Source organism: Oncorhynchus tshawytscha, linkage group LG25 (assembly GCF_018296145.1).
Source record: "Oncorhynchus tshawytscha isolate Ot180627B linkage group LG25, Otsh_v2.0, whole genome shotgun sequence".
NCBI classification, from domain to species: domain Eukaryota; kingdom Metazoa; phylum Chordata; class Actinopteri; order Salmoniformes; family Salmonidae; genus Oncorhynchus; species Oncorhynchus tshawytscha.
The window spans coordinates 39049759-39074995 of record NC_056453.1 but is presented as its reverse complement, the minus strand read 5'-3'; the positions used below and the strand labels follow the sequence as shown (position 1 = coordinate 39074995).

The window sequence follows — 25237 nt, the reverse complement described above, 5'->3', positions numbered from 1 at the left end:
ACACTTTGAAAGATGTCAGATAGATATGGATCCATTAGGTTAAAGCTGTTATATTATGAAGCTCTATTGGGAACCATGTCTCCCCCAACAGTCACATGGCGATACACTTCCTACAAGGCTGGGATTGACTTAAACGATACTGACGGCAGTGCTCTGCGTGCTGAGGGTATCAGCTCCAGGTCACGGCAGAGCACAGTCCTGCGTAAGTAGCGGTCAACTAGGTCGGCAGCTAACTTCACCTCCAAGACTACAACATGAGATCACTCTCAACTATGGGGGTATGCGATCTTCAGATCCTATTTAGTACACCTGGTTTAAGACCACATCTGCAAGAGTACGAAGAATGGGCCAAGGCAATAGTAAGATCAAGTGGATAACTTATCAATGAAGGGAAGCACCACCGTAACAGTTGTTGGCCTGGTAGCAGCCTAACATGAGCTAGCATTATTTAGGATTCCAAGCGTTACAGCCTGCTAACTCTCTCATAACATATTGTCACAGGATGTAGGCCTACCAGGCTGGTTGAGTTGGCCCGGCTTCAGCAGGATGTAGGCCTACCGGCCTGCTTAAGTTGGCCAGGCTTCAGCAGGATGTAGGACCTGCCGGCTTGGTTGAGTTGGCCAGGCTTCAGCAGGATGTCAGCCTACCGGCCTGGTTGAGTTGGCCAGGCTTCAGCAGGATGTAGGACCTACTGGCCTGGTTGAATTGGCCAGGCTTCAGCAGGATGTAGGTCTACCGGCCTGGTTGAATTGGCTGGATGTGAGAGGCTAGGGTGTTACAGTCCAGGTAGAAGAAAATAAAATAAAATAAATTGGTCCCCGAGATTAGATGACACAATCTGTGGAACTGCAGGGCCATTTCATTCCAGTTACTTACAGTTGAAGGTGGAAATTTACATAGATTTAGGTTGGAGTCATTAAAACTTGTTTTTCCAACCACTCCACAAATGTCTTGTTAACAAACTATAGTTTTGGCAAGTCGGTTAGGACATCTACTTTGTGCCTGACACAAGTAATTTTTCCAACAATTGTTTACAGACAGATTATTTCACTATATCACAATTCTACACATTAAGTTGACTGTGCCTTTAAATAGCGTGGAAAATTCCAGAAAATTATCTCATGGCTTTAGAAGCTTCTGACAGGCTAATTGACATAATTTGAGTCAATTAGATGTGTACCTGTGGATGTATTTTAAGGACTACCTTCAAACTCAGTGCCTCTTTGCTTGACATCACGGGAAAATCAAAAGAAATCAGCCAAGACCTCAGGAAAAAAATGGTAGACCTCCACAAGTCTGGTTCATCCTTGGGAGCAATTTCCAAATGCCTGAAGTTACCACGTTCATCTGTACAAACAATAGTACGCAAGTATAAACACCATGGGACCACGCAGCCGTCATACCGCTCAGGAAGGAGACGCGTTCCGTCTCCTAGAGATGAACGTACTTTGTTGCAAAAAGTGCAAATCAATCACAGAACAACAGCAAAGGACCTTGTGAAGATGGAGGAGGAAACAGGTACAAAGTATCTACATCCACAGTAAAATGAGTCCTATATCAACATAGCCTGAAAGGCCGCTCAGCAAGGAAGAAGCCACTGCTCAAAAACCGCAATAAAAAAGCCAGACTACGGTTTGCAACTGCACATGGGGACAAAGATCGTACTCTGGTCTGATGAAACAATAGAACTGTTTGGCCATAATGACCATCGTTATGTTTGGAGGAAAAATGGGGACACTTGCAAGCCGAAGAACACCATCCCAACCGTGAAGCACGGGGATGGCAGCATCATGTTGTGGGGGTGATTTGCTGCAGGAAGGACTGGTGCACTTCACAAAATAGATTGCACCATGAGAAAGGAAAATTATGTGGATATATTGAAGCAACATCTCAAGACATCAGTCAGGAAGTTAAAGCTTGGTTGCAAATGTGTCTTCCAAATGGACAATGACCTCCAGTATACTTACAAAGTTGTGGCAAAATGGCTTAAGGACAACAAAGTCAAGCTATTGGAGTGGCCATCACAAAGCCCTGACCTCAATCCTTTTGAAAATGTGTGGGCAGAACTTTAAAAAGCGTGTACGAGCAAGGAGGCCTACAAACCTGACTCAGTTACACCAGCTCTGTCAGGAGGAATGGGACAAAAAAAGTTAAACAATTTAAATGCTACAAAATACTAATTGAGTGTATGTAAACTTCTGACCCACTGGGAATGTGATGAAAGAAATGAAAGCTGAAATAAATCACTCTACTATTATTCTGACATTTCACATTCTTAAAATAAAGTGGTGATCCTAACTGACCTAAGACACGAAATATTTACTATGATTAAATGTCAGGAATTGTGAAAAACTGAGTTTAAATGTTTTTGGCTAAGGTGTATGTAAACCTCCGACTTCAACTGTATATGGTGCCAAGTGGACCAGGTGACGCCCTGTTTTATTCAACAATACACCCACACACACCACAAGTGGCTGGAGAGTCGAGAGAGATGTTTACGTAGCACATGGGGATGTGTGAAACGAACTCCTGAACCTATAGTGTCCACACCTGCATCAGCGAATAGTTTGCTTTTTTTTTTGCGTGGCGCCAACTGGTAAGACGTTTCAGGAGGTCATAGGTGCTAGGAAGGCAGAAAGTCCTGGGTTTGAGCCTTGGTGTGAGCCGAAGCAGGAAGTCGCTGTTCTCGCTAAGTAAGCAGCCTGACATCCATTACCTTTATAAAACCCTAGCAGGAAGTCGCTGTTCTCGCTAAGTAAGCAGCCTGACAGCCATTACCTTTATAAAACCCTAACAGGTGTGTTGTTAACGTGCGAGTACAGCGACTTCCTGCTTCGGCTCACACCAAGGCTCAAATCCAGGACTTCCTGCCTTCCTAGCACCTATGCACACCAGCTCTCTTTACCTTGGTTTAACATAATTAAAAGCACTTCCTATTCAAATCCAGGACCTTTCCACAATCACCATTTAAAAACGTGCATCAAAATGTCTTGTCTATTTACCTCCAGACAGCTTGTCTGTCCCACATCCAGAGTACTGTCATAGCGTTCCAAATGGCACCCTATTCCCTATATAGTGCACAGATTTTCCCTAAGTAGTGCACTATGTAGGGAATAGGGTTCCATTTAGGATGCAAGGACTGTGGGATAGCATGCCATGAGATGAGATGTACTCTCTCGGTGGTAACCGGAGAGCAGTAATTTGCAGGTCATCAAGCTTTCTTTTCCTCAGTGTGCTAGCTGGGGGGGGTTAAGAGAGATCACTTTATTGGTCAATTGCACACAAGGTCCAACTGGTAATCAGGCAGGGGGCAGCTAAGTGCACTGCCACCCGAATGCTTTAATATCAAAACACCTTTGATCCAGCCATGATGACAATGGCTGGGCCTATTTATTGCATCCAGCAGAGCCGGGGTGCCAAAGTTCACCCTCTATCTTGATAGGTTTAAACAGGCAGGCCAATTCTGATCTTTTAACACTAATTGGTCTTTGGACCAATCAGATCAGCTCTTGCCAATAATTGGGCAAAAGATCAAAATTGGGATGCATGTGTCAACGCAGCCATAGAGGAACCAAGAAATGTTGTTTCAGACACGTGACATTGATTTACTAAAACATACATTAACTCTACAGCCCTTCAGGACACACCAAATCAATGTTCCTAAAACAGCCCTTCAAGAAATGAAAAGGTTAAATAAAAACAATTGTAGGATTATAGTTGCAGGGAGGGAGGTTATGCCAGGAGAAATGCATGCAAAAGGTGTCAGCCGCGTCAATGCCGTGTAGAGAAAGGAGCTGCTTGCTTATTCAGGGATGAGGTTTCCAGATGAATGTTAGGATTCAGCTGTGACGCGTTTAATGTATTACTTTGACATGTGTGCCATGCAGTCAACCTCAGCTACAGAGTAGATGCATACTTCTTCCTCTTCCCCTTTGAGATCAGGGAGAGAGGGAATACACTGCTGGAGACCTGCTGTGATCGCATTCACCGTGGGGTGGCTGGCTCCAGGCAGGATGAATGAAGATGAGACTAGATTTATGCTCCTATCAGAGAGCTCCAGCACAGAGAGAGTCACAGAGAGCTCCAGCACAGAGAGAGTCACAGAGAGCTCCAGCACAGAGAGCTCCAGCACAGAGAGAGTCACAGAGAGCTCCAGCACAGAGAGAGTCACAGAGAGCTCCAGCACAGACAAAGTCACAGAGAGCTCCAGCACAGACAGAGTCACAGAGAGCTCCAGCACAGAGAGAGTCACAGACAGTCACAGAGAGCTCCAGCACAGAGAGAGTCACAGAGAGCTCCAGCACAGAGAGAGTCACAGAGAGCTCCAGCACAGAGAGCTCCAGCACAGAGAGAGTCACAGAGAGCTCCAGCACAGAGAGAGTCACAGACAGTCACAGAGAGCTCCAGCACAGAGAGAGTCACAGAGAGCTCCAGCACAGAGAGAGTCACAGACAGTCACAGAGAGCTCCAGCACAGAGAGAGTCACAGAGAGCTCCAGGCTCGTGAAGATGCATGCGTCATGTTAACCCTGTGTAGCCATCTACCGTCTTGTCTTGCAGTCTGACTAAGTTGTACTTTGTGTTGACATTTATTTGCCAACCACTGTCCTGGAGCATCAAGCTTTATCCTGCACAGATGGCTTGGTGTGGCGGTCTCCGGCAATTCCACGATAACGGAATTGAGCTTTGATTCATTTGTTATTGTTTTATTGTTGTTGTTTTTTACATTCAAATGTATGCAAAACAAAAACCATTGATTTGAAAGTTTAACAAACCATACAACTCTATGCACAAGGAATACTTCACAATTTCCACTGAAAATTTTACAAAAACAATTTTAGTGGAAGAAATATGCAGATGCAAACTTTGGTAACGGAAATACAGCAAAATCCCCCTCAGGTTTACGCGAACACATTTTCCAAAAACTGCTAAATATCTGCTACGAATGAAGATGAAAAAATGTCTGCAGAAAAAAATGGGGTATCTTCTATGACATGACACCTCGAGTTAAAAAAAAAAAATCTATTTTGGTTATTGAACTACAGTATGCGAAGTGGATTTACACCCAGTACCGGAATTACATCACGGGTCCCTGATCTGTTAAGGATATGAATGTCATTCTCCTCATGTTTCACAAGTTTGGACATCACGGTAAAGCAGAGTAGAGTAGAGTAGAGTAGAGTTCAGTACAGTAAAGTAGAGTAGAGTATAGTTCAGTACATGACCTCTTGCAGACAGTGTTATTATGTTGGACATTTCTATTCCTGCTGCTACATCTTGATTTTGCAACTGTGTAAGTGGTTACTGTACTAGAGAGCATGATGAATGCCGGAGAGTGAATCAATGTGCTAAATTTGCAAGAAGCCGGGCCCGAACAGCAACAACATTCTTAGCAACGGTTACAGAAACGATTTACTTGCTATGACTGTGAAATGTGATTCTTTATCTACCTTAGTTGAATGCACTGACTGTAAATCCCTTTGGATGAGAGTGTCTGCTGAACTGCTTAAATGTAAATACGTATGTGAAAATGAACATACCAAAATGAACTGAAAAGCACACTGGGTATTATTATTGGCCGTGCTTCAGGGTGGAGCTCATTAGAATAATACTCAGCATGCATTGCAATTGTTCATTTTCACATACACATTTAGAATAAACTCGTATCAGACCATAGCGTAATCAAACTTCTGATACCAATGCAGGTTGAAAGGGGGCCCAAAAAAAATTTGTACAGAAAAAAGATTTTGAAAATACAAATTAAAGCCCTCGAAAGTATCTTATTGGAAAATGCATTGGAGTATAGTTCAGTCCAGTGTAATACAAATTACAAAATACTCAGAAGTAATGAAATACATACAGTTCCTTTAGAAAGTATTCAAAGTGGAATTTTGTTTCTAGAAATGTTTACAAATGTATAAAAAAATGAAAAGCTTAAATTTCTTAGTCAACGTGTTATGTTTGGGACAAATCTCACACATGCCTGTGTGCCACTCTCCATATTTTCAAGCATAGTGGTGGCTGCATCATGTTATGGGTATGCTTTGTAATCGTCAAGTACTGGAGAGTTTTTCAGGATAAAAAAATGTATTGAATGGAGCTAAGCACAGGCAAAATCCTAGAGGAAAATCTGGTTCAGTCTTCTTTCCACCAGACACTGGGAGATGAATTCACCTTTCAGCAGGACAATAATCTAAAACGCAAGGCCAAATCTACACTAAACTTGTTTACCAAGAAGACAATGAATGTTCCTGAGTGGCCGAGTTACAGTTTTGACTTAAATCTACTTGAAGATCTATGGAAAGACCTGCAAATGGTTGTCTAGCAATGATCAATAAACAATTTTACAGAACTTGAATAATTTTTTAAAGGATACATGGGAAAATGTTGCACAATCCAGGTGTGGAACACTCTGAGAGACTTACCCAGAAAGTCTCACAACTGTAATCTCTACCAAAGGTGGTTATACAAGTTTCAATGTCAGAAGTGCAGTGAAATGCCTTTCTAGCAACAACAAAAAGTACTGATTCAGGGGTGTGAACGCTTATGTAAATGATATGTTTCTGTGTTTACACTTTCAACTAATTTTTTATTTTTTTTACCTTTATTTAACTAGGCAAGTCAGTTAAAAAACAAATTCTTATTTTCAATGACAGCCTAGGAACAGTGGGTTAACTGCCTGTTCAGGGGCAGAACGACAGATTTGTACCTTGTCAGCTCAGGGATTTTGAACTTGCAACCTTCCGGTTACTAGTCCAACGCTCTAACCACTAGGCTACCCTGTCACCCCAAACATCTCTAAAAAATATATATATATATTTTGTCATAATGGGGTATTGTGTGTAGATGGGTGAGAGAAAAATAATATATATTTAATCCATTTTTTATTCGAGCTGTAAGACCACAATTTGTGCAATAAGTCTAGGGGTTTAAATACCTTATGAAGGCACTGTGTTTCAAATATATGTAACAAATACTTTCCATCTCTGCACACACACACACACACACACACACACACACACACACACACACTTAGTGGATCATCAGCTAACAATGCAGTGAACAATCCTACTGTTATTGCAGCAGAAAGCCACTATAGGCTTGGAACAGGACCAACAATAGGCCCGTCGAAACAGCAAATTTACTATCTGTGCAGCTGAAAACGATGCAGGGTCTATTTGCATGACAAATGGGGTGTTTGTGCAGGCCAGGCTGGGGCAAGAGGGTCGGCTGAGGCTGGGCTACAGTGGCAGACGGCAGAGGACAGGGACACACACTGAGAGGGCCACTGGCTGGCCGACATGCTGCCATCACCATCCCCAGTGCCACAGCACAGTACAACAGACAATGATGAAAGCACAACGGTCCGTCTCTGGGCCAAACTGCTTTTTTTTTTTTTTTAAGACTCTCAGCATCATTTACTCCCTAGTCCCTACTGACACGACGAGACAGTGATGACAGAAACACATAGATGTCTGGTAGCCCCCCCTTTGTAAACCCATCCCATCTTAGGGTTGACACTTGCACGCCCTTATCTTGCACAAGAATTAGAGCAGGAGCCAGTATCACTTGCAGAATATCTAAAGTCTTGATAAATTCTTTGGCATTTCCTATCACAGCATTTTAGTTTTTTTTTTGTAAAAAATATATATAAAAAAATGCATTTCCAGAGCCCTTACTAAAGGAAAGAACATATGTACCTGCAAGGTCACACTACAACGTCTGGTGTGCAGCATTTCTAACAACGTAAATACTCAACGTAAATACTCAATGGAAACCGTTTCGCAGGTGTTTTTTATTTTGCACAGATTAAACAAAAGTGTGAATACATTGTTCCGTCTTAATATCACATAAAAGTCCCAAACCAGTCGAGTCCATAAATTAAAATAGGCCTTTGTATTTACCACATAGAAAGCGTCACCATTCGCTGCAACGCCAGTGTGTGTGTGTGTGGGGGGGGGTTGACGTTTCACCTGTATTGACAGAAGCCCACAGGTAAAGGTAAATATTGCTGCCAATCAGGGGCGAGCCACTAGCTGGTCATATCCTGCACAGCCAGCCAGCCAGTGTGTGTGCTGTGCGTGCGTGTGTGTGGGTTGCAGGTGTAGAAAGCTGTGCGTTGTTGTGTTTCTGGATGGCCAGATAGCTACTATGGTGGGGGTTCGTAGGTGGCTTGTTTCAGCAAATTGTATTTTGAAGTGTTTTTAGGCGTTTTGATTCATACTAAGTCTGACAATATGGGAAAAATTAAATTGCTAAGTAACTAATATGATGTATTTCAGCAACAACAAGTGTCTATTGTGCAAATGTATTTTTTTTTTTTTTTAACTAGGCAAGTCAGTTAAGAACAAATTCTTATTTTCAATGACAGCCTAGGAACAGTGGGTTAACTACCTGTTCAGGGGCAGAACAACAGATTTGTACCCAGTCAGCTCGGGGGTTTGAACTTGCAACCTTTCGGTTACTAGTCCAACGCTCTAACCACTAGGCTGCCCTGCCGCCCTTTGCAGATGGTTGGTTTTCACAGTCCGAGGTTTATGTTTTCAAGAAACATTGGAGACTAAATATACTTTGTATGTTGTCAATAATCCCATGATCCTAAGCCAACCCAGTCCGTTTTGCGCCGAAGATACACTCTTCAGCTTTGTTGCTAAACACATTGTTTTGTGTCGTGTGTACATGTACGTGTGTGTGTGTGTGTGTGTGTGTGTGTGTGTGTGTGTGTGTGTGTTTGGTGGGTGGATTACAGACAAAACCTTTACTTCAACAAAACTTGTTAGTTCCGCAATAATCTAACCTGAACCTCGGACTGTGAAAACCAACCATCTGCAATAGGAGAGCCCATACTAGACGACCTCACAACAAAGTAGTTGGTTATGTTCCAAATGACACCCTATTCCCTATGTAGTGCACTACCTTCGACCAGCACCCATTGGGCTTAGGTCAAAAGTAGTGCACTATTCAGGTGATATGGGTGTCATTTGGGACACCGTCGATAATAGCCCTCCTGGCTATGCAAGTCTTATTACAAAATCATACGCATGTTTCTCCTTGATGATCTGTTAAAATAGATGTTTGCCTTGGCCTTAGGAATGCAGTAGGGTCCACTAAGTGCAGAGGCCTGCAGCTATGGACCATGTGCATCCTTCACATCATTGCATGGAGGGCTGAGTATCTGTGGATTTTCACTTCTCCCTTTGTTCTTCATTGATCAAGTAAGACCACTGATTAGTTAAGAACTCCACTGTCTAGGTCTTTAAAAAAATTCATTAAAAAAGGACACTAGTGGAAAGGAATCATCCAATGAATGAGTTTAGATGGATCGGAGTAACAGGACAATTAGGCTCCATGTTGTGAAAAAACGATGAAAATACTCTCTGAAAATATTCATCAATATTCAAAACTCCTTCCGTGGAGGAACGAGACGAGTGACTTCTGGTTTTTGTCGATGTGTGTCCAATTAAGACCAAGACAACCAGGTGAGGGGCGTTTCTAATTGACGAGTGACCTTAATTGATTAATTAATCAAGCACAACGGAGCTCAATAGCAATACATTCCAGAGGGTTATAGAGATTGTCTCTAGGTCTAGTCTTCTTGTACAGTGGTCCACCTCGAGAGAAATAAGCAAGAAACAAATGAGAATCTCACTGCCGATAGACACTTAATACAGTTGCAAGCTGTTCTTTCTCTTGCTAGAACAGAAGCTGTACCTGCTGCGTGCCGACCCGGTAGCGGCGAACCTACTGATTATACTTGTAGAATCGCAATGCTCATCAGTGGCCAACAACCTGACTTTGAGCCAATTAGAGAGCACAAACTCCCCACGTGGGGGAGCCAAAAAAAGGAGAAAGAGGACATTTTCTTCGTACATCCATAGATGAGCCAGTCAAACTTCATATGCAATGTAGGCTATGGGATGATAGCTAGCTTAGTGCAGAGACGCAATGCACTGAATACTTCCTCCAAGCTAGCTAACCACTGTAGCAGGTATTGCCATTATAATTCAATCACAACAGATTAGCTAGCTTCCATGTAACAGCTGCTGAGTTAGCTAGCTACGGTTCACTGCACTATGTAGTGCTAGCTAGCGAATGTGCTAACGTTAGCTGGCTAAACATTTGACTATGGGCTGGACTGGAGTGAATTAAATCGTTTCTTGCTAGGTAGTTATACAGCTGTGGCCATCTTGCTAGTATCAACAAGGGTTTTCTACAAAATAGCAACATTAGAGCAGATAGCTTGGAATCTAGACCATAAGCAATACGCACAGCTATGCATTGCCAAAAAAAAAAACACTGCCACCTTCTGCTTAGTAGAATTTTAACAAGGCTGAGTGACTGACAACTTCCAAGGTCTTTGCTGTGTGAACACAAAAGAGATTGACTGCAGGCACTCTTCACAGGTACTAGGTACTGTCAGCAGGTAACCGTTTGGCAATTGTACCTGTGTCTGAGCTTTTACTTAGTGAATGTGGCAGGGATGTTTTGCTTGGAGACTCCTATTTTAATAGCCTACTGCCCTGTTTCTATATTTAGCTTTTAACTTTTTAAAAATGTCTACCTAGGTCTATAGGCGTCCCAATCATTTCCATTATGCACCACTAACAGTGAAGATAAAACTGCATTTAATAAAATTGTCAGAAGAACTTCAGTGTGATTATCCTGAGCAGTTTTGAACTGAACTTAACCAATTGAAACGTAACCATTTTAATCGTGTCCCGCCCGACTCCCCATTTACAACGCAAGTATTGTAATAGCAAAGTTTACAGTTATGCAGTTAATCGATGCACTGCAATAAACGCATTTGATGCATTACCTTGCAAAGGCAACATCTCGTCGAAATGTGCATGTGAACGTACATGCTTTACACAAAAGTATGTCTGCAGGGAGTTGCTGACTATGTGACAGCTTTAATTAGGTTATAACATCCCTGGTACAAGAGGACTGCAAATACCATCAACATGAGCAGAAAGCATCTAGCTATTATATGCTGAGAGTACAGACAGACAGACAGACAGCATCGTTTTACCAGGAACTCTGCAAAGGGGAAGATCTAAACAGGAAATGCAACTGATCCTTTTACCGCATAAACTTTAACATGCATTGACGATATTCAACCTGCAGCAATGCACATTGCAGACAATGCATAACTAATTGCATTTCAGTCGTTTTGCACAGATCGCATGTAATATAGTCTTACCTCCCTTTGGCTGAGACATTTCCCCTTTGCTTTGATGGGGGGGAGGGGATGCACTAGAGACGTTGCCTTCTTTCTCACTCCCTCCCTCCATCGCCCTCGCACCGAAGCTTGCTTCAGCGACTTGCTTTGCAACAAGGATGCGGAATACAAGCCGCGATCTTCATGCACTTGGAGCCTTTTTGCGTCTGAACCGTGTGTGTCCGTGCAAAGAGCAATATTACAATTGCACACCTTGCAAAACAGTCAGGAAACGGGTCGTTTTGCAATGGCACTGCAAATAATTCTCAGCGACACTTACATAATGGGCCACGGCTGGCAGCTGAAAGCTCCTAACTTGGATCAGACAGTGAGTGGCATTGGCCTATATTACGAACGTTCTTCCTGCTTGGGCGTAAAGGATGGTGGGAACTGTAGTCCATACTGTAGTTATGCGTACTGTATTACAGTATTGTATTACTTTATTACAGTATCTGAGTACGGCTATGTGTGATAAATGATCTTGTAGGCTAAATACAAAATATTAATTTCAAGTGTATTATGATTTACATGAAATTAAACTTGAAGTTCCACTTTTGTTTGCACTCATATGCCACATAATCAATAACAACAGGCATAGGCTACTTGTAATACATCACTCTTAAATATTGGAAACACACAGTCAGTCTGTCCTGGAATAATTTTGCTTTATTGAATGGTACCGCAAGCGAGAGATATCATCAGCGGTAATGTCAATGAAGAGGAAACAGTTTTTATCAACCTCCTCCTTGGTAAACAGCTTGAGAATAATACCCCCCCACACACACACACACACACAAAAATCGTTAATCTTTACTAAGATAATATTAGTTATCTATTATGAATTTTAAAAAGCAATAGGACCATGAATCTAATCACGATTTGTATAACCTTTGTGTTATTTATTGTACAAATGAACTAAATGCATTCAATCAATTTCGCTTTCAACATGGTTTCTAGTACTTTGGTTTGTATGCCTAGGTATGCTACATGGGTGAGACGAGTGACCCTTTGAGGTGAATGTCTTGGGTATAATAGCACAGAGAAATAGCTTTTAAAACATCGCTAAAGCAAAGCTTGTAACGACATATTGATCTTGAATATACATACTGTACAAAATGTTATCAAACAGGTATGGTCTGCTATCCATTTATTCTATACATTGCAGACATGCTGGTTGGCTGGTTGGTTGGTTGGTTGGTTGGTTGGCAGGCTGGCTGGCTGGCTGGTTGGATGGTTGGTTGGCAGGCTGGCTGGTTGGATGGTTGGTTGGCTGGTTGGTTGGCAGGCTGGCTGGTTGGTTGGTTGGCTGGTTGGTTGGTTGGTTGCAGACATGATGTGGTTGGTTGGCAGGCTGGCTGGTTGGTTGGTTGGTTGGTTGGTTGGCTGGCTGGCTGGTTGGTTGGTTGCAGACATGATGTGGTTGGTTGGTTGCAGACATGATGTGGTTGGTTGGTTGCAGACATGATGTGGTTGGTTGGTTGCAGACATGATGTGGTTGGTTGGTTGGCTGGCTGGCTGGTTGGTTGGTTGGTTGCAGACATGATGTGGTTGGTTGGTTGCAGACATGATGTGGTTGGTTGGTTGGCTGGCTGGCTGGCTGGTTGTTTGGTTGCAGACATGATGTGGTTGGTTGGTTGGCTGGTTGGCTGGTTGGCTGGTTGGTTGGTTGGTTGCCGACATGATGTGGTTGGTTGGTTGGCTGGCTGGCTGGCTGGTTGGCTGGTTGGTTGGTTGCAGACATGATGTGGTTGGTTGGTTGGTTGGCTGGCTGGCTGATTGGCTGGTTGGTTACAGTGAAATGCTGAATACAACATGTGTAGTAGACCTTACAGTGAAATGCCTACTTATAAGTCCTTTATCAACAATACAGTTATAACAAAATAATAAGAATAAGAAATAAAAGTAACAAGTAATTAAATAAATACAGTATATATACATTGCAAAGACACACATACAAGTTCAAAATTGTTCAATAGTTCTGTACATAATCATAAGATGGAGTAATACACAGGAGTTAGCCTGCTTCCATGTCTGTTTGTGCTGTATTGCCAACACAAACAGATCTGGGATGAAGCAGACAATTATGTGACAATGATTGACAAGGAGTCGGTCAGACAGTGTAAACAGATCTACAATCAGGCTACCAAGGAGTAGGCCTACTGTACCTGCAAGATGAGGTCTAAACGCTGCAGCAGGGTCATGAGCAGGTCGATGCTGACGGTGGTCCACTCCCCACTCTGCAGTACGGAGGACAGGTTCCAGGACAGGTTCCCTCAGGGCCACTTCTCCAGTCTGAAGGGCATACTGGTACCTGCAATGTTGTCAACATTATTATTGTCCAGTCCATGTTTCACTAATTGAACTAATTGTTAAAGGTCCAATGCAGTGTTTTTATCTCAATATCAAATCATTACTGGTAAACAATTAATTATATTACTGTGATTGTTTTCAATTAAAATTGTAAAAAAAATATATATATATATATCTTCTTAGCAAAAAGCAATTTCTCAAGGAAGAATTTTGCAAAGACTGTCTGAGAGTTGTCTCAATGGAGAGGGGAAAACTGAAAACTCGCTGATATTGGCAGAACGGTTTGGAACTATTTCTTATTGGTCAAATAACTCATTTACCGCCTAGTGATTACCCACTAAAACAGGGTGACATTTCAGACAGTCGATTCAAATAGCTCTTACCCTAAAATGTCATTATCATAATTTTCACAATTTGACAGTATTGTTCCAAAATGGTTTTGGACAGCATTGGGCCTTTTAATGAATGCGATGTTTATTGTAAGGACTAATGTATGGACTTCATAATGTATGGACTTCAGCTGAAAATGTTATTCCTAGTAGTTAAAAAACATTTACAGAGTTCAACAAACTATATCAGATGACACCCCGACCTCCATTCATATAACCATAACATATACATTATATTACAACATAAAGAGGGAGGTTACCTTTTCCCAATGGGGACCTGAAAATACAGGGCTCCACTGGGAAAGATGTCCTCTGACCTCAATGGGACTTCATGGTTAAATAAACGTGAGATAAAAAATAAATAAACAGTACAACACCTTTCCACTGCGTGTCCAGAGGAGCTGGCCAGGTTCTGAGTCATGTACTGGGTGACCCTGCTGAAGGCCCTGGACTCTGTATTTAGTGGCCAGATTGTGTAGAGGGGGCACAGAGAAAGAGATGAGAAGGGGACAGATCGAGAGACAGAGAGACAGAGAGAGATGAGAAGGGGGTCAGATAGAAAGAGAGAGAGAGACAGAGAGATGAGAAGGGGGTCAGATAGAGAAAGAGAGAGATGAAAAGGGGACAGATAGAAAGAGAGAGAGAGAGAAATGAGAAGGGGGTCAGATAGAAAGAGAGACAGGGAGAGATGCGAAGGGGGTCAGATAGAAAGAGAGACAGAGAGAGATGAGAAGGGGGTCAGATAGAAAGAGAGAGAGAGAGACACAGAGAGAGATGAGAAGGGGGTCAGATAGAAAGAGAGAGAGAGAGACACAGAGAGAGATGAGAAGGGGGTCAGATAGAGAGAAATGAAAAGGGGACAGAGAGAGAGAGAGAGAGACAGAGAGAGATGAGAAGGGGGTCAGATCAAGGGAAAGAGGTCATGTATGTAAAGTAATGACGTCCTCTCTAAACCCACACCTGCACACACAGTAAGCCTTTGATCATCCAAATGCATGTTATGTTTTACCCAAGAAAATGATGTTGTAGTTGATCCAAATGCATATTATGTTTCACCCAAGGAAATTATGTTGTAGTTGATCCAAATACACCCAACCTCCGCGGAGTACACAGAAAAGTCTGAGTTGCTATTATTATTTTAAAAAGTCTGACTTTATCATGGGTATCTCCAGCCAAGACAGAAACTCAAACCACAACAGAAATGGCAACAGATCAAAGCTATTTATGGTAGTAGGCTGTACCCGGCATACAGAAGCCTAGAGAGTATCTTCTCCTGTCTAGTGTTGTCTCCTGTTAGCCAGACAGAATAAGCCTCCTTCCCCTTAATCAGTCACCGATTTAGACCTGGGACACCAGGTGGGTGTAATTAATGATCAGGTAGAACAGAAAAGCAGCAGGCTCTGGACCTCGTAGGGTCAGAGGTTAATAGCCCTGGACTAAACACCCTGGTGCAGCTTTTCCCAAACTCTGTCCTCGGGACCACCAAGGGGTACACATCTTGTTTTGTTTCCCTATCACTACACAGCTTATTCAAATAATGAAAGCTTGATGATTAGTTGATTATTTTTAATCAGCTGTGTAGAATACCCTATAGGAGTGATTCCCAAGCTTTGTATAGTCCCGTACTCCTTCAAACATTTAATCTCCAGCTGCGAACCCCCATCTAGCACCAGGGTCAGATGTACCCCCCCCAAGCCTGTCACACACACACTATACGATACATTTATTAAACATTAGAACGAGTGTGAGTTTTTGTCAAAACCCGGCTCGTGGGAAGTGACAAAGAGCTCTTATAGGACCAGGGCACAAATAATAATATTATAATAATCAATCATTTAGATCTTTATTTAGCCATCTTACATATAAAACCTTATTTGTTCATCGAAAATTGTGAATAACTCACAATAGGTTAATGAGAAGGGTGTGCTTGAAAGGATGCACATAACTCTGCAATGTTGGGTTGTTTTGGTGAGAGTCTCAGTCTTAAATAATTTTCCACACACAGTCTGTGCCTGTATTTTGTTTTCATGCTAGTGAGGGCTCAGAATCCTCTCTCACATAGGTACGTGGTTGCAAAGGGCATCAGTGTCTTAACAGTGCGATTTGCCAAGGCAGGATACTCTGAGCGCAGCCCTATCCAGAAATCTGGCAGTGGCTTCTGATTAACTTCAATTGTCACAGAACCACTTGTTGCAATTTCAATGAGACTCTCTTGTTCAGATATCGGTAAGTGGACTGGAGCCAGGGCATGAAAGGGATAACGAATCCAGTTGTTTGTGTCATTCGTTTTGGGAAAGTACCTGCGTAATTGCGCACCCAACTCACTCAGGTGCTTCGCTATATTACATTTGACCTGGTCTGTGAGCTTGAGTTCATTTGAACACAAAAAAATCATACATTGATGTAAAGACCTCTGTGTTGTCCTTGTTAATGCAGACAGAGAAGAGCTCCAACTTCCTAATCACAGTTTTGTCCCTGCACATTAAATATACAGTGCCTTGCGAAAGTATTCGGCCCCCTTGAACTTTGCGACCTTTTGCCACATTTCAGGCTTCAAACATAAAGATATAAAACTGTATTTTTTTGTGAAGAATCAACAACAAGTGGGACACAATCATGAAGTGGAACGACATTTATTGGATATTTCAAACTTTTTTAACAAATCAAAAACTGAAAAATTGGGCGTGCAAAATTATTCTGCCCCTTTACTTTCAGTGCAGCAAACTCTCTCCAGAAGTTCAGTGAGGAACTCTGAATGATCCAATGTTGACCTAAATGACTAATGATGATAAATACAATCCACCTGTGTGTAATCAAGTCTCCGTATAAATGCACCTGCACTGTGATAGTCTCAGAGGTCCGTTAAAAGCGCAGAGAGCATCAGGAAGAACAAGGAACACACCAGGCAGGTCCGAGATACTGTTGTGAAGAAGTTTAAAGCCGGATTTGGATACAAAAAGATTTCCCAAGCTTTAAACATCCCAAGGAGCACTGTGCAAGCGATAATATTGAAATGGAAGGAGTATCAGACCACTGAAAATCTACCAAGACCTGGCTGTCCCTCTAAACTTTCAGCTCATACAAGGAGAAGACTGATCAGAGATGCAGCCAAGAGGCCCATGATCACTCTGGATGAACTGCAGAGATCTACAGCTGAGGTGGGAGACTCTGTCCATAGGACAACAATCAGTCGTATATTGCACAAATCTGGCCTTTATGGAAGAGTGGCAAGAAGAAAGCCATTTCTTATAGATATCCATAAAAAGTGTTGTTTAAAGTTTGCCACAAGCCACCTGGGAGACACACCAAACATGTGGAAGAAGGTGCTCTGGTCAGATGAAACCAAAATTGAACTTTTTGGCAACAATGCAAAGCGTTATGTTTGGCGTAAAAGCAACACAGCTCATCACCCTGAACACACCATCCCCACTGTCAAACATGGTGGTGGCAGCATCATGGTTTGGGCCTGCTTTTCTTCAGCAGGGACAGGGAAGATGGTTAAAATTGATGGGAAGATGGATGGAGCCAAATACAGGACCATTCTGGAAGAAAACCTGATGGAGTCTGCAAAAGACCTGAGACTGGGACGGAGATTTGTCTTCCAACAAGACAATGATCCAAAACATAAAGCAAAATCTACAATGGAATGGTTCAAAAATAAACATATCCAGGTGTTAGAATGGCCAAGTCAAAGTCCAGACCTGAATCCAATCGAGAATCTGTGGAAAGAACTGAAAACTGCTGTTCACAAATGCTCTCCATCCAACCTCACTGAGCTCGAGCTGTTTTGCAAGGAGGAATGGGAAAAATGTCAGTCTCTCGATGTGCAAAACTGATAGAGACATACCCCAAGCGACTTACAGCTGTAATCGCAGCAAAAGGTGGCGCTACAAAGTATTAACTTAAGGGGGCTGAATAATTTTGCACGCCCAATTTTTCAGTTTTTGATTTGTTAAAAAAGTTTGAAATATCCAATAAATGTTGTTCCACTTCATGATTGTGTCCCACTTGTTGTTGATTCTTCACAAAAAAATACAGTTTTATATCTTTATGTTTGAAGCCTGAAATGTGGCAAAAGGTCGCAAAGTTCAAGGGGGCCGAATACTTTCGCAAGGCACTGTATATAATACCATATACCCTATATAATACCCTATATAATACCATATACCCTATATAATAACCTAGACCTTATTGTCACGTTCGTCATAAAGAGGAGACCAAGGCACAGCGTAAGATGAATACATATTTTTCATAAAGACGAAGAACACTGAACAAACTATACAAAAACAACAAACCGAACGTGAAGCTATACTACAAACGTACAGGCAACTAGACATAGACAATAACCCACCAAATACCCCAAAAAGATGGCTGCCTAAATATAGTTCCCAATCAGAGACAACGATAAACACCTGCCTCTAATTGAGAACCAATCTAGGCAACCATAGACATATATAAACACCTAGATGATAAACAACCCCATAAACCTACAAAACCCCTAGACAGTAAAAACACATACATCACCCATGTCACACCCTGACCTAACCAGAACAATAAAGAAAACAAAGTATACTCAGGTCAGAATACCCTATACCCTATAGAATACCCTATAACTTATAGAATACCCTATGCCCTATATAATACCATATTCCCTATATAATGCCTTATATCCTATAGCATACCCTATATCCTATAGCATACCCTATACCCTATATAATACCATATACCCTATATAATACCCTATATAATAACCTAGACCCTATATAATACCCTAGCCCCTATTAATACCATATACCCTATATAATACCCTATACCCTATATAATATCCAATACCCTATATAATAACCTAGACCTTATAGAACACCCTAGACCTTACAGAATACCCTATACCCAATGTAATACCATATACCCTACAGAATACCCTATATAAAACCCTATTCCCTATATAATACCCTATATAATAACCTAGACCTTATAGAACACCCTAGACCTTACAGAATACCCTATGCCCTATATCACACCCTATACCTTATACCTTATAGAATACCCTATAGCCTATATAATTCCTTATACCCTATATAATACCCTATATCCTATAGAATACCCATAAACCCTATAGAATACCCTAGCTGACAAGGTACAAATCTGTCGTTCTGCCCCTGAACAGGCAGTTAACCCACTGTTCCTAGGCCGTCATTGAAAATAAGAATTTGTTCTTAACTGACTTGCCTAGTTAAATAAAGGTAAAATTAAAAATTAAAAAATACCTTATAGAATACCCTATGCCCTATATCACCCCCTATACCCTATATAATGCCCTATATCCTATATAATAACCTATACCCTATATAATACCCTATTCCTTATATAATACCCTATACCCTATAGAATACCCTATACCTTATAGTATACCATGTACCTTATATAATACCATATACCCTATATACTACCCTATACCTTATAGAATATCCTATACACTATAGAGTACCAGATATTCTATACCTTATAGAATACCCTTTACCCTATATAATACCCTATACATTATAGAATACCCTATACAATATATAATATCCTATATCCTATATAATGCCCTATACCTTATATAATACCCTATACCCTATATAATACCTGATGTCTTATATTATACCCTATACCCTATAGAATACCCTATACCTTGTAGAATACAATTTACCCTATATAAAACCGTATAGAATACCTTATACCCAATAGAATGCCCCATATAATACCCTATACCTTATAGAATACCCTATAATTTAATAATACGCTATACCTTATAAAATTCCCTATACCTTATAGAATACCCTATAGCCTATATAATTCCTTATACCCTATATAATACTCTATACCATATAGAATACCCTATACCTTATAGAATACCCTGTACCCTATATAATAATATAATAAACTATACCTTATAGAATACGCTATACCCTATATAATACCCTATATAATGCCCTATACCTTATTAGATTACCCTATACCCTATATAATAATATATACCTTATATAATACCCTATACCCTATAGAATACACTATAACCTATATAATACCATATACCTTATAGAATACCCTTTACCCTATATAATACCCTATACCCTATACCTTATAGAATACCCTGTACCCTATATAATATCATGTACCCTATATAATGCCATATATCCTATAGAATACCCTATACCTTATATAACACCCTATACCTTATAGAATACACTATACCCTGTATAATACCCGATACACTATATAATACCCTTTATCCTATATAATACCCTATACCTTTTAGAATACCCTATATAATACCTCATACCTTATAGAATAACCTATACCCTATATCCTATATCATACCCTGTACCCTATATAATACCCTACACCTTATAGATGTCACGCCCTGACCTGAGTATTCTTTGCTTTCTTTATTGTTTTGGTTAGGTCAGGGTGTGACATGGGTGATCTATGTGTTTTTGTACTGTCCAGGGGTTTTGTAGGTTTATGGGGTCGTTTACTATCTAGGTGTTTATGTATGTCTATGGTTGCCTAGATTGGCTCTCAATTAGAGGCAGCTGTTTATCGTTGTCTCTAATTGGGAACCATATTTAGGCAGCCATCCTCTTTGGGTATTTTGTGGGTTATTATCTATGTCTATGTCTAGTTGCCTGTGTCTGCACATTTAGATTATATAGCATCACGTTCGTTTGTTGTTTTGTAAGTTTGTTTCAGTGTTCTTTCTTCATTAAATATAGAACATGTATTCATATCCCGCTGCGCCTTGGTCTCCTCTTTACGACGATCGTGACAATAGAATACCCTATATGCTATATAATACCCCTACCCTATATAATACCCCTACCCTATATAATACCCTATATCCTATATAATACCCTTACCCTATATAATACCCTTACCCTATATAATACCCCTACCCTATATAATACCCCTACCCTATATAATACCATATACCCTATATAATACCCCTACCCTATATAATACCCTATATCCTATATAATACCCTTACCCTATATAATACCCCTACCCTATATAATACCATATACCCTATATAATACCCCTACCCTATATAATACCCTATATCCTATATAATACCCTTACCCTATATAATACCCCTACCCTATATAATACCCCTACCCTATATAATACCATATACCCTATATAATACCCCTACCCTATATAATACCCTATATCCTATATAATACCATATACCCTATATAATACCCCTACCCTATATAATACCCTATATCCTATATAATACCATATACCCTATATAATACCCCTACCCTATATAATACCCCTACCCTATATAATACCATATACCCTATATAATACCCCTACCCTATATAATACCCTATATCCTATATAATACCATATACCCTATATAATACCCCTACCCTATATAATACCCTATATCCTATATAATACCATACACCCTATATAATACCCCTACCCTATATAATACCCTATATCCTATATAATACCATATACCCTATATAATACCCCTACCCTATATAATACCCTATATCCTATATAATACCATATACCCTATACAATACCCCTACCCTATATAATACCCTATATGCTATATAATACCATATACCCTATATAATACCCCTACCCAATATAATACCCTATATCCTATATAATACCCTTACCCTATATAATACCCCTACCCTATATAATACCATATACCCTATATAATACCCCTACCCTATATAATACCCTATATCCTATATAATACCCTTACCCTATATAATACCCCTACCCTATATAATACCCCTACCCTATATAATACCATATACCCTATATAATACCCCTACCCTATATAATACCCTATATCCTATATAATACCATATACCCTATATAATACCCCTACCCTATATAATACCCTATATCCTATATAATACCATATACCCTATATAATACCCCTACCCTATATAATACCCTATATCCTATATAATAACATATACCCTATATAATACCCTTACCCTATATAATACCCTATATCCTATATAATACCATATACCCTATATTATACCCCTACCCTATATAATACCCTATATCCTATATAATACCATATACCCTATATAATACCCTTACCCTATATAATACCCTATATCCTATGTAATACCATATACCCTATGTAATACCCTTATCCTATATAATATCCTATAGAATGCCCCATTCCCTATATAATTGCCTATACCTTATAGAATACCCTGTACCCTATATATTACCCTAAACCTTATAGAATACCCTATACCCTGTATAATACTCTATATCCTACAGAAATCAATATACCCTATATAATACCCTATACCCTATATAATTCCCTATTCCTTCTAGAATACCCTATACCCTATATCCTATAGAATACCCTATACCCTATATAATTCCCTATTCCTTCTAGAATACCCTATACCCCATATCCTATAGAATACCCTTTATCCTATATAATACCATATACCTTGTTCAAAATATAATACACTATACCCTATATAATACCTTAAATCACATAGAATACCCTATCCTCTATATCATTCCCTATTCCTTCTCAAATATTCTATACCCTATTTAATACCATATATCCTATAGAATACCCTATATCCTATAGAATATCCTATACCCTATATAATACCATATACCTTATAGAATACCCTATAACCTATATAATACCCTATATCCTATAGAATACCCTATACGCTATAGGATGTACACAATATACAGCTATCTAGTGTTGCAGTCATAGAGATATAATTCCTAGAATGGGTTTTTCCATTCAAATTAATGAGTGAAATTATACAGGAATTATAGTTCTATGGTTGCAGTAGCCAGCCAGAGTAAGCCTCTACAGTAGATCATGATCAATGAGGTTACACCTACATGGACCAATTACGTTGGTCAATCACTAATTGATGTACTAATTGATGTATTATGACACCCACTGACCGTGCGTCCTCCCAGCAGCCTCCACTGGTATTCAGCATTTAGGTCTAGTAGTACTGAATCAGTCATGAGGTTGCAGTTACCAAGTACACCCACTAGATGGCTATATAAAAATACACAGTAAACTGTTTGAGCGTGTTACCCACAGAGTACACAGTCTAAAGCAGTAGAGTGGCATCTACAGTTAAACCTGCCTCTCCTGCCACTTTTTGTTACCCTCCCCACCCATGAACCCTAAACCACTTTCTGCTCCCCCCCATGAACCCTAAACCACTTTCTGCTCCCCCCATGAACCCTAAACCACTTTCTGCTCCCCCCATGAACCCTAAACCACTTTCTGCCCCCCCATGAACCCTAAACCACTTTCTGCTCCCCCATGAACCCTAAACCACTTTCTGCTCCCCCATGAACCCTAAACCACTTTCTGCCCCCCCATGAACCCTAAACCACTTTCTGCCCCCCCCATGAACCCTAAACCACTTTCTGCCCCCCATGAACCCTAAACCACTTTCTGCCCCCCATGAACCCTAAACCACTTTCTGCCCCCCCATGAACCCTAAACCATGTATTACTTGTCAGGAGGGGAATTCCTTATGATATCATTTCTTGTGACTTATTACTTTCTTCCTCGAAAGGTTGATGGTATGAATCCCCGAGCCGACAAAGTGAGAAATCTGTTCATGTGCCCTTGAGCAAGGCACTTAACCCTAATTTACTCCAGGGTCACTGTTGATAATGGCAGATGGGATATGGGATATGCAAAAAAAAAATTCACACATGTATTAATACACACTTATAGGACAAATCTAATCACCTACCAAACTATTATTATTGTTATTGAACCTGTTGAAGACGGCAGCACACTGTACGCTCTCCTTCACCATAGCACCTTGGATGCCAGAAACGTGCTTTATAAATCAAATGAACGGTTACCTGATGAACTTGTCAAAGACCTCAGCATACTCAGCGGTCCCAAACAGGACTACTTTGTTTGTTTCAAACGTCACAGAGACGATTTTGTCATTTTCCTTTATCCCCTCCCACAAACACACACAGGTTCGAGGACAAGGTCAGCCACCCACATCCCACAAAAGTTTTCCCAGTCAGACCCAGGATTTCACCCGGTAACCCTTTGGTCTCTGCCCACCTCACTAACCCTCTAGGCAAGCTGCCTACCTGAACCCTGAGGGACACATCGTTGCCATTCCCCTGAGCCAGCAGGGCCTCCAGACGCTGCACCGGAGCCAGAGAGCAGCTTATGGTGTCACCGCCATAATTCTGGATCTCATCATCCTTCATTATGCCTAGAAGAGGGAGAAGACTTTATTGTACAGTTTTAGAGTTGAATGAAAATGAAAATGGTGTGTTTTCCACATTTTATTGTTTAACTCTTTTTGCTACAACATTTAGAAATGTGCCATTTTCACATACGCAGACACTAGTATGGTGTTGGAGATAATGAGTTGGCTGGTAGGGATATACTTGTCTCATCACGCACCAGCGACTCCTGTGGAGGGCCGGGTGCAGTGCACGCTAACCAAGGCTGGCAGGTGCACGGTGTTTCCTCTGACACATTGGTGCTTCCGGGTTGGATGCACGCTGTGTTAAGAAGCAGTGCGGCTTGGTTGGGTTGTGTAAGACTTTCAACCTTCATCTCTCCTGAGCCCGTACGGGAGTTGTAGCAATGAGACAAGATAGTAGCTACTAAACAATGGATACCACGAAATTGGGGAGAAAATAGGGTAAAAAAAAAAAGTATATATTTAAAAAGTGGTGCCCTTTAGCAAGGGTACATTGCCCTTTAGCAAGGGTACAACCACAGGAGCTGTCATGGGCCCCGTCAACGTGAACAGGGAGAAGCAGTGGCCGTTAAATAGAGATACAGACCAGATTTGAATTAAGGATCTATTTTAGCTTTTATTAATCTGTCAGAGGAAGTTCCTCTTTTTCTTATAAGTCAAACTTCCTTTTCCGGAAGAAAAAGGGAACAAGAAACAACCTATTGTGTCAGTGTTTAACTCTCCTCCCGTCGTGATTCACACAGGCACGAGGTTGACCGTGTAAATTACTGTAAGACTAGACTAATTGTCTTAAACATTGGTTTTAAAGTTGAATGTATCAGTTCCTAGATATATTTGTAAACTACCCTCATTTGCAGTATCAAAGTAAATAATAAGCTCAAGTTAAAATGCAGGGGGAGACACTTTATTTTTCAAGCATTGGTCATACTACTGTATCAAATCAATGAAAAATGTGTCTCCCTGTATAAATGATCAAACAAATACAAACTACAAACCAAACACTCCAACTGTTACATGTTCTATACTGGTTTATACGCACCTAAAATGACC

The 25237-nt window shown here is 40.7% G+C and overlaps 1 protein-coding gene and 1 long non-coding RNA gene across 2 annotated transcripts in view; both read right to left on the bottom strand.

Moving 5' to 3' along the window:
• Positions 1–11567, bottom strand: part of LOC112224035 (dual specificity mitogen-activated protein kinase kinase 6) — a 64667-nt gene extending 53100 nt beyond the window's left edge. The window contains exon 1 of the mRNA XM_042305737.1: positions 11200–11567. Coding sequence (XP_042161671.1) covers positions 11200–11290 — 91 coding nt within the window. The 5' untranslated portion in view covers positions 11291–11567. The remainder of the gene's footprint in view (positions 1–11199) is intronic.
• Positions 11568–13388: 1821 nt separating this feature from the next.
• Positions 13389–24343, bottom strand: LOC112224034. The gene is made up of 3 exons (XR_002949413.1): positions 24063–24343; positions 14294–14369; positions 13389–13528 (listed from the first exon to the last, which is right to left on the bottom strand). It is a non-coding gene; the product is annotated as an uncharacterized LOC112224034 (long non-coding RNA).
• Positions 24344–25237: the final 894 nt, after the last annotated feature.